General features: G+C 43.1%; 1 protein-coding gene across 1 annotated transcript; it reads right to left on the bottom strand.

The window, feature by feature from the left end:
• Nucleotides 1–1,195: 1,195 nt before the first annotated feature.
• Nucleotides 1,196–8,937, bottom strand: LYSMD4 (LysM domain containing 4). The gene is made up of 3 exons (XM_055555680.1): nt 8,862–8,937; nt 7,277–7,566; nt 1,196–4,952 (listed from the first exon to the last, which is right to left on the bottom strand). Exons 2-3 carry the CDS (start codon nt 7,556–7,558, stop codon nt 4,341–4,343), a joined length of 894 nt encoding a protein of 297 aa, XP_055411655.1. The 5' UTR covers nt 7,559–7,566; nt 8,862–8,937; the 3' UTR covers nt 1,196–4,340.
• Nucleotides 8,938–11,392: the final 2,455 nt, after the last annotated feature.

Here is an 11,392-nt window from a genome sequence, read left to right as displayed (position 1 = left end):
GAAATAAAATGATGCCACTTAAAAGCATCAAAAACAATGAAATACTTATGAATAAATTTAACCAAAGAAATGAAATATCTCTACACTGAAAACTACAAGATATAGATAAAAGAAAATGAAGGAGATACAAATTAAGGAAAAACTATCCTGTACTCATGGATTGAAGATTTAACATTATTTAAAGCTATCTATAGATTCAACAGTCTCTTATCAAGATTTCAATGGCACTTTTCACAGAATTGGAGAAAAACTAAACAGTACTAAAAATTATACAGAGCCACAAAAGACTCTGAAGAACCAAAGCAATCCTGAGAAAGAAGTACAAAGTAGGCAGCATCACATTTTCTGATTACAAGCTATGTAGCTATAGTTATCAAAACAGTATGGTAATGACATTAAAACCACACACCAATGGAACAGAATCAAGAGCCCAGAAATAAACCCATTCATATAGAGTCAAGCAATATTTCACAAGGGAGCCAAGAATAATCAATGGAGAAAAAAACAGTCTTTTTCACAGCAGGGCTGGGGAAATTGAATATTCACATGCAAAGAATGAAAGTAGATGCCTATCTTACACCACTCACAAAAATTAACTTGAAATCAATTAAAGACTTGACTCAAAGACTAGAAACCATAAAACTACTAGAAAATAACAGGCAGTAAGCTCCATGACATCAGTGTTTGCAATTTTTTTTGGATATGACACTTAAAGCACAAACAACAAGATAAAAAAATAAATGGGACTACATCAAAGTAAAAAGCTTCTGCACAGCAAAAGAAACCATTAACAAAATGAAAAGATAACCTATGTAATGGGAGAAAAATATTTGTAAACCATGTATCTGATAAGGGGTTAATATCTAAAATGTATAAAGAACTTGTAACTCAACAGCAAAAAAAAAAAAAAAAAAAAATTATAATGGGCAAAGAACCTGAATAGACATTTCTCCAATGAAGAGAGATATGAAAGGTCAACACATACATGAAAACCTATCTCCATCACTAACCATCAGGGAGGTACAAATCAAAGCCACAATGATACCACCTCATACCAGTTAGAATGTCTATCGTCAAAAAGACAAGATATAATAAGTGCTGACAAGGTTGTGGAGAAAAGGGAAACCCTGTGTACTATTGGTGAGATTACAGATTGGTACAGCCACTATGGAAAACAAATAGACGTTCCTCAAAAATTAAAAAATGGAACTACAACATGATCCAGCAATTCCACTTCTGGGAATATATCTGAAGAAAATAAAAACACTATGTCAAAGAGGTATCTGCACCTCCATGTTCAGAGCAGCATTCATTTACAATAGCCAAGACATGGAAACAACGTAAGTGTCCACTGAGGGATGAATGGATAAAGAAATTGTGATACATAAACATACACTGGAATGTTTTTCAGCTATTAAAAAGATGGAAATCCTGCCATTTGGAACAACACAGATGGATCTTAACAGCATTACATTAAGTGAAATAAGTCAGAGAAAGACAAATACTGTATGATCTCACTTATACATGAAATCTAAAAAAAAAAAAAAAAAAAAACGCAAAGAAAAGAAACCCAAACTCATAGAAAGAGATCAGGTTTGTAGCTACCAAGGCAGAGAGTGAGGTCAGTGGGGAAATTGGAAGATGTGGTCAAAAGGTATAAACTTCCAGTTATGAGAAGTATTACAAAAGTAATAATGTACAACTTGATGACTATAGTTGACACCTGTTATATGGTATATATCAAAGTTGTTAAGAAAAGAAATCCTGAGTTCTCATCACAAGAGGAAAAAACCATGGTTTTTTTTTTTTTATTTCTTTTTTTTGTATCTACATGAGATGATGGATGTTAACTAAACTCGTAATCATTTCACAACATATCTGTCAAATCATTATGCTGTACATCTCAAACTCATATAGTGCTGTATGTCAATTATATCTCAATGAAACTGGGAAAAAATGTTAAAATCCCCTCTATGAGCCATCATCTTAGGGCCCATGTTATTCTCCCTCATTTAGGCATTCACAGAGGCAAAGTAAAGAACTAAATTCCTGAGGAAGGACTGTGTCATGGCTGTGATTGGGTAGACCTGCTCTGGGTGACCCTAAGGCATCTGCTTCGTCTCTGCATCCTTGCCTTCCCAGATGGGAGTATCCTTTGCCTGATGATAGATTCCCTAGACTTCTGCAATATTAAGCACAACAGTTCAATCAAAAGAACTGGAGACTATCTAACAAGTCTAATTATTTCTTTACAACATAACTCCCAAAACACACTACAAATGCAGTAAAACATACAGAAAGTGAGCTCCATGGTATCTTTTATGTATACCTAAAACAATTTTAAAGCATGTCATGTAGCCAATCAATGAGACTGTGTTTGTTAACACTTGTTCTCCACCTATTGGGGTAACCGTGGGCACAATCCTTGGGCAGGCCTCACCTCTTGGACACAGACAACTCCATTTTCTCCAGCATCATCCCACATCTTTTAATTCTGAATTACCAATTCCCAAATTAAAAGGGAGGAATCAATTTTCCTTCACAGAAGAAATTATTTTATTCCACTTGAAAAAAGGACACAGTTCTTTGCCTGGCAAAAGTAATTTTCTCATGAGCCTGCATCCTGCCTTTTGAAATTAATGGTGACAAAATGTTAGAGAAACTTGTGGTCCTTGGGCACAGCACACAAACATTTGACTAGAAAGGCATTTATATGATCAAAACATTTCCTGTAGCAATGATTCACAAGTTCACTTTAAGACCAGTTTGACTTTGAAGAAAACATTTAGTTTTATGATTTAAATCTGCTAATTGAACCCAGGACAAAACAGTTTTTCACATGATTGATTGAGAGGAGAAATTGAAAACCCATCTCAAGTACTCATCCACCACATTCCCCTTTTCTTACATGAGCTCTTTTAAACTGATCTCTAGGCCAAAGGTGTCAAATGCCTTAAACTTGCCCAAAGCTCAGCGTTTGTTCATCATGTTTTTCTCCCTGGAGGCAGACCTTTCCAAGGCTCAGCCACCCTGGCCAATTTCCACTCCTCCATGGGACCAAGGCAGGCTCCTACCCTCACCCCAATCACCCTTGTCACAACAGCAAGGCCTCAGAGGCCAACCAGGCCCTCCACGAGCTTCCAAACTTAACGCCGCTGTTGCCATGTTAGAGAAGATGGGCAAACCTCAGGCATCTCTTTTTATGGTCTTCCACAGCAAGGGTCACCTCTAGGCTCTACAGTAAGTGTTCGGTATTTTAACATCATGAGCTACATTGTATTCACCCAAAGAAAGGTGACTGAGTCCTAATCCTGTTCTACGACTCTAGAAGTCCTAAGAACAGGATCAAGGAAGCAGAGCAAGTACATTCATTCTCCCTGCACCACTTTGCCAGGAGCATACAAGGGCCAGCAGATGCTGGGCTGGTGACTGCTCAGCCTTAGAAATGTCACGTGTTGGGACCTGGGTGATAAGGCACTCATCTTTCTCCCTATACCTACTCCACTCGATACAGATCAGAACGAGCTCCTTCCAAGGATGCTGACTTGGGGAATCCAGTTAGCAATCACTATGGAAAAGGTCCTCAGGTGAAACTGGGCCATGGCCTTCAAATGTTCCGGCCAGAAGTGCCAGCTATGCCATGAAGAGCTTAAAATGTGCCTCTGTGTCAGATTAAGGAGCTCTAAAATTATGAGGAACAGAACTGCTACTTACTCAATACTACAGCAGTTTAGATTTAGGGCTTTCAAAATTCTAGACATGACATAAAAAAGCTATCTGGGTGTAAATGTGAAGCAGGGCTTGTTACAACTCTAATGTATCACGCCCTGAAACAGGGTGGCATCTCATTATTGCATACCGTTTTTGCCGGGGAGATATACAAAACATCGTTTTTCAGAGCCAGTCATCCCTCCACAATAGGCAGGGGACAAAGCAACACACAGATAGACAAAGCTGACACCAGGGTCTCCCATACGCAGGTCCATCTGCCAAGGCATTCATCTCCCTCCAAGCATGTCCAACTTGAGGGCCTACAGTGCTATTGTGAAGACACACAAGTCCAGTCCACTAAATGCCTTCAAGGAGCAGCATTGCCATGTGCAAACGTCTCTCCTGTCGCTTTTCTCTGGATGTAAAAGAGGTTGAGAATGCTGATGTTTTGGCTCCCACAGGCTTTGATGAGTCCACTCCCCATGATGAATGTGACTGAGAACATGAGGGTGACTTCTGAAATCTGTCCATACGTCACAGGAAAAAAAAAAAAAGCAGCATGCTAAGATACGGCCAACATCAGCAGAAGCCCAAGTGCTATAGCTGGCCTGGTTCCTTAGAAACAAGAGCTAGCTCCCCCCGTGGGTGGTCTGACTGAACTGGCTGTCTGAAGAGGGGATGGTTGGCATTGGAATTGCTAATCTGGGGGCTTGCCCTGGAACTGCATTCCCTGCCATGGAGCCATTAGGGATAGCAGTTGTATTCAAGATACTAGGGGTCTCACTAGTAGCTTGTATTTTAAAATAGACCAAATAAAACACTGGTAAAACAACTCCAATTAGAAGCATGATAAAAACAGCATTCCACCACTGAATTCCACAGTCTGCACCATTTGTTGGTATCTTCGGAGGAGCAGGAAGCAGTGGCTGACTGGACGTCTCTATGGAGTAACTTTCACTCAAAAAGATTTCTGATTGAACTGCATGTTCAATACTCTGATCAATGCCCTTAAAGAAATCCGTCAGTGAGCTAGGTGAGGCACTGGCATTGACAGCTGCTCTGTCTGGGTCTGGCTGCTCCTCGAAGGTCACTCTGGTCTCTGAGGATGAGTTCAGGAGGGGTCTAAGTTCTTTGTGGGTCTCTGTTAGGATGCCGTGGTTTTTCACTGGAATCTTAATAGATTTTAAAGCATATAGGTCTTGTTCTCTGATGAAGTTGTTGACTTTCTTGATATCTGCGACCTAGGGAAGCCATGGAGACAAACATCACAAAATACGTAAAGCTGTTTAAAACTAATATCCAAAAAGTGGCACTTAACCTTCCTGGGTGATGGTCCACACTCACATCACTTAAGAATCTGACGAACACTCGAAAACTGTAACTATACACAAAATTGAGTTCAGGCTGAATAACTGTTTTTTGGCTTTAACTCGGCCTTAATGTACAGCTTAGTCGTCAAATTTTTGTATAGACTTACAAACTGGAGCAACTCAAGATCAGTTTTGGAAAAGAATCTATTGTTTATTTGTTTAAAGTGTGCCTTCAATAAAAAGCCTTAAGGTGAAACACTTCATGGTAAAAGAGGTTGTAGCCCTTTCTGCATTTAACTTTTTAGGCAACAGTGCCCCTGTCTGGCTGATTTCTCTCCTGCATCAGAATTTAATTTAGTAGCCGCAGTAGATATCAGCATTCAGCAAACAGAAAGCCTTAGCCAGCTCTACCGACACTAGGACCTAGTTCATCTGTAACAACTTCTTAAAAGGTGTGCTCTCATGATTCTACTATGTTTTCCTTTCCAGATGTACTATATGGCCTATAAACTTATTTTTAAAATAAAAGCAATCTAGAGTTAATTCAGTTTGAGGCTTTCAGAACACTTTTTATAACTAGAAACATGCACAGAGTATGCATCAAGTTGGAAACTACAGACTGACACCTTCCATTTCAATATTGTGACTTGAGAAAGGAACATGACCTGAGTTTTAAAGACTCACAACAAAGTTTATGACAAAGTCATAACAAACTCCCCTCATACTCAAACTTTACGATTTAAAAAGTAGGGGGAAATGTTAAGTCAAAGACAAATCCTCCCTCAAGTGATTGTTTGAAAACTTACCAAAAGCATCAGAGATAGATTCTAAGGTTTTAACTCCTAAGTCCATTTAAACTAGAATGTAAATAGTCAACAGACTTCATTCAAATCAATCATCTTCATTAATTATTTAGCAATTGCTTTTTACCATTTAATTGTATTGCTGTATATCTTGTAACTTAAGATACTTGAGATATTTTTGTCTTTGATCCTAATAAGCTAACATCAAACTTATTTACTTCAAATAGGAAAACTGATCACTTATTAGATAAATTATAGAGTTCTTTTGGATTTGTTAAACATCAGCATTCCAAGAAGCCCACTGCGTCTACTCAAGTCTTTGTAGGAAAGGATTCAATTTTTAGCCCTTGCTCTATAAACCATTTAGTATGCCTACAGAAGCTGATTATTAGGATCAAATAAAAATCTCAGTACGATTTAGAGACCATTATGAGTCCCAGGGGGCTTTCCACATTGCTCAGTGGTAAAGAATCCGCCTGCCAATGCAGGAGATGCAGGTTTGATCCCTGGGTCAGGAGGATCCCTGGAGTAGAAAATGGCAACCCACTCTAGTATTCTTGCCTGGAGAATCCCATGGACAGGGGAGGCTACATGGCGACAGTCCATGGGGTCACAAAGAATTGGACATGACTTAGCAACTGAGCAGGCTTGCATGAGTCCCTGGAGACCAGTTTAATACCCTGGGAAACAACAGTCCCACACAACATGTTGAGTCATTTGATCCCTGTTAGATAAATGAGAGACCCTTCAAGGAAAAAAGGATTTTTTAAACAAGTAGCTTATATAGCCTTGGAGAGAGCCATAGAAAATAGTAGCACAGTGCTAGCAAAATGAAATAGTTAGAATCTAGGAGAAAATGCAACAATTCAATAAATACTCTCCTACTTACTTTGCCATTGTTAATCACTCTGAACGCTAAAAACATAATTAAAGAGAGAAACAGGGTTATATAGATACACAGCATACAAAGGATAGATCATGCAGTTCTGAAAGAAAGAAGGCAAAAATTTACCAAATAAGCTACAATTAGCAAGAAAGGTTTAAAAACAGAAAAGTAGCACAAAAAAAAAAAAAGCACACCAAAGAAATTTTGGATAAACTCTGCCTGGCATCTCTGGCCCCATTATGCATTAAATAAAATGTGCTCAAAAGAAAAAAAGGTTTCAGAATTTCAGTTTGGAAGGACAAGGAAGACCAGAAGTACTGTGCAGAGAGGGAACTGTCCCATCACCTGAAATTCCTAATTCCCTTTCTCTGTGATGAACAGGTCATTCCACTTGCCCTCCATCTCTAGCTAGATAGGAGTGTCCTTTACTCTAGAACAGGCTTCTCCCAACCAATTCTGGGGGTCAGGAAGAGGTATGAAGGGTCCCCACCCTTCAGTGAGTGCCTCTGTTCCTCTTAACACAGGGCCAAGCGGCAGGTGGCGCCTTCTCCTGTGGGGTTTCTTACTTTGCAGCCATACTGAAGAGCGAGCTTGTTGAGGCTGTCCCCCTGGGTCAGCTCCCGCTGCAGCAGCACCACATCCCCTGCTCCTGGCCGGTGAGGGTGGTGGGCACCCTTCTTCTGGCCCTCCTTGCCCCGGGGCCGCAGGGCCACTCGGTGGGATTCTTCCTCAGAGGAGTCCTCGGAGTCCTCAACACCATTCTCAAACATGTAAACGTGGCTGGTCCGAGTCCTACAGACCACAGCTGGGCTTTGGAAGGTCTTGGTTATCACCTCCTTCTGCCTCATTTCCTTAACTGAAAACCAAACCCCAAGGTTAATTCCACACAAGGCATATTCATTCCTCTGGGACTGCAATGAAGATAAATGTCTTCTTCTTGTTAGATATGACTTCTTTCCCTAAAATAAATACTCAACACATACTCATGACATGTGTTGAATATTTTGTGCACAAAAATATCAAAATGTATTTATGTTGGCTGAGATGAAGGGAGAGATAGGCAAATAAATAATTTTTTCCTAATTACATATTTTTGAGCAAAAAAACAAGAATCCCCTTTCTTCTCCCTTTATTCCTCATCCATTGCTATGTCTCCCCAGAACCCAGAGATGTACAGAAATAACTTCTGTTTTTGGTCCTGGAGTAATAAAGCACCAGCTGGGATCACTGACGAGAGGTAAGGATTGCTCTCAACTTCCTTCCTTGCACTAAGACTCTTAAACTCAGAACCTTTTACCAAAAAATTATTGCTCAATTCTTCAAGCATTCCAAAGTACTTTTACTTAAGGTCAAGACTAAGAACATTTGCTTAGAAGAATTATGAGACTAAATACTCTGATCTTGAAACGGCTTGCATTATGTAACAAGTGAGGCAAGTTAAGGGGAAGATTTCTGTCAAACTAAGGAATTCGTCCGGTTTCTCACAGCTCCCTTGGCCTTCAGAACCTTCCCAAGTCTGGTTTTTATTTTCACTTCCAGACAAGTGCAGAAGCCACAATTCAGCCTTTTCGCTCTCCAAGTGGCTCCAATGAACTTCCAAAATGAAATCTCAAAACCGGGAACGACAGCCTGAAACAATTGGCACTGGGTTTCTTGGGAGCCAGAAGAGGTACGGCCCCCTAGGAACAGCGGGGCCGCGGAGCGACCCCTCCCTGGCCCCAGCCCCCTCCCCGCACTCTGGAGCCCCCGCCGGCTCTCCGGATGTCCGAGGGTCACCCGCGGCGGCCGGGGCTCGAGCGGACCTTCCCGTCGGAGCTCAGCGCCTGCAAGAAGCCCCAGGGCCTCCATTTCCCTCGGAGCTCCTTCCGCGAAAGGACGGGGGACCCCCAAACAGGAGCTATCTAAGAAAAAGCCGGGAGCAGCCCATCCTCTGCTCAGACCGTCGGAGTCCCAACGTTCCACAGAGGCACGACCTCCGACCTCCACCCCAGAAACCTCCGGCCAGCCCTGGACAGTCTGGGTCGCGGCACCTCCAGCTGCAGGAGGGTGACCTCAGAGTCTCAGGAGTGGCGGCTGGCTACCCAGACTACAAGCGGGGCGATGTCACTGCCCCGAATTAGGACCGTCGCCCCCCTCCAGCAGGCCCGGTACCTCAGCATCCGGGATCCACCGAGACCCGCCGCCGCCGCGCCTGCCGATTGGCTGCGGAAATCAGCTGGTGTCTGGGGGCGGGAACGGCGAGGTAGCCAATGAAATCAGTGATGGGCGGCTCCGGCGGTGCGGAGAGGTCGGCACTGGACCTGCGAATCCCAGGGGCGGGGCCGAGGCCGGCGGCTGGGCGGGGCCCAGGTGAAGCCCCAGGACGGAATCTCGCCACACCCGCCTGACAGTGGGTGCCGCATTCCCTGGCCGGTCCTGTCTTCTGTCTCTCCCAGCTCTCCGCTGAGCCTCCGCGCTCTCACCCCCTGTCTGTCTGTGATATGTAACGACAGCTCCGGTACCTAGTAGAGGGTAGCTGAGGCCTCCGGCCAAGAAGAAGCCCCAGGGGATCTGCGTGGGAGGGTGAGGGGTCTCCGCAGCCTGGGCCTTCTGTGGTCTGAACACAGGAGTTTGCTCCGCCGCGCCCCGCCCAAAAGGATAAAAAAGAAAAGTCCACCGGTGTAACACAGCGAACCGCGCAAACAATGACCAAAGAAACATAATTTATCAAGTGTCACATGGTGGAGGGCTTTCTCCATGATACAGTGAATGTTGGCAATTTGATCTCTGGTTCTTCTGCCTTTTCTAAATCCAGCTTGAACATCTGGAAGTTCATGGTTCATGTACTGTTGAAGCCTGGCTTGGAGAATTTTGAGCATTACTTTGCTAGCATGTGAGATGAGTGCAATTGTGCAGTAGTTTGAACATTCTTTGTCATTGCCTTTCTTTGGGATTGGAACGAAAACTGACCTTTTCCAATCTTGTGGCCACTGCTGAGTTTTCCAAATTTGCTGACATATTGAATGCAGCATTTTAACAGCATCATCTTTTAGGATTTGAAATAGCTCATCTGGAATTCCATCACCTCCACCGACTTAGTTCATAGTTTATGCTTCCTAAGGGAGACTCGCCCAAAGGTGCACAGTAGGTTAGCAGTAACTTTGAGGCACTATGGAAAATGCACGGAGACCTACACCAGTTCTGCATTTACCAGCTGTGCAACCGTGATCTTTCTGTAAGCTTTTTGGGCCTTGGTCCCCTCTTTCCTGATAGCAGGGCTTCCCTGATAGCTCAGTTGGTAAAGAATTCGCCTGCAATGCATGAGACCCTTGTTTAATTCCTGGGTTGGGAAGATTCCCCTGGAGAAGAGGTAGGCTACCCACTCCAGTATTTTGACCTGGAGAATTCCATAGATTACACAGTCTATGGGGTCACAAAGAGTTGGGCACAACTGAGCTACTTTCACTTCACTTCCCCTCTTGTACTGTGTTGTTCCCTATGCCCAGGATGGCCATACATTCCTTCTGCCTGGAATAATTACAGGTTATGCCTGTTGTCTCCACTAGTTTTGTTTGTAGTGATACTTTCTAAGGCCCACTTGACTTCACATTCCAGGATGTCTGGCTCTAGGTGAGTGATCACACCATCGTGATTCTCTGGGTCGTGAAGATCTTTTTTTGTACAGTTTTTCTGTGTATTCTTGCCACCTCTTCTTAATATCTTCTGCTTCTGTTAGGTCCATACCATTTCTGTCCTTTATTGAGCCCATCTTTGCATGAAATGTTCCCTTGGTATCTCTGATTTTCTTGAAGAGATCTTTAGTGTTTCCCATTCTATTGTTTTCCTCTATTTCTTTGCATTGATCGCTGAAGAAGGCTTTCTGATCTCTTCTTGCTATTCTTTGGCACTCTGCATTCAGATGCTTAAATCTTTCCTTTTCTCCTTTGCTTTTTGCTTCTCTTCTTTTCACAGCTATTTGTAAGGCCTCCCCAGACAGCCATTTTGCTTTTTTGCATTTCTTTTCCATAGGGATGGTCTTGATCCCTGTCTCCTGTACCATGTCACGAACCTCATTCCATAGTTCATCAGGCACTCTATCAGATCTAGGCTCTTAAATCTATTTCTCACTTCCACTGTATAATCATAAGGGATTTGATTTAGGTCATACCTGAATGGTCTAACTCCAGTACTTTGGCCACCTCATGTGAAGAGTTGACTCATTGGAAAAGACTCTGATGCTGGGAGGGATTGGGGGCAGGAGGAGAAGGGGACAACAGAGGATGAGATGGCTGGATGGCGTCACTGACTCGATGGACGTGAGTCTGAGTGAACTCCGGGAGATGGTGATGGACAGGGAGGCCTTGCGTGCTGCGATTCATGGGGTCGCAAAGAGTCGGACACGACTAAGCGACTGAACTGAACTGAACTGATGCCTGTTTTCTCAACACAATTATCATTAACACCCCTTCCCTTCTCACAGTGTCTGGACACTCTGCCCCTGTGTCAGTTTTCAAGGCACATGCTCTCCACCTACCCCTGGCAGCCATTGCTAGTTCATCACAGAGGCTCAGACAACTGTTAGGCATCAGCATAGAACATCCAGGACAGCCAGGACCAATAGAGCGATACTGTCAGAGGAGGTGAAGTTGGCTTGCCATCCCTACTTTGTGGAATTGGGTGTTCTTGATCTGGTTTTTTAGGTT

This window comes from Bubalus kerabau, chromosome 19 (genome assembly GCF_029407905.1).
Source record: "Bubalus kerabau isolate K-KA32 ecotype Philippines breed swamp buffalo chromosome 19, PCC_UOA_SB_1v2, whole genome shotgun sequence".
Classification (NCBI taxonomy): Eukaryota; Metazoa; Chordata; class Mammalia; order Artiodactyla; family Bovidae; genus Bubalus; species Bubalus kerabau.
The sequence above is the reverse complement of the archived record's forward strand: the minus strand, read 5'-3'. Positions and strand labels throughout refer to the sequence as shown.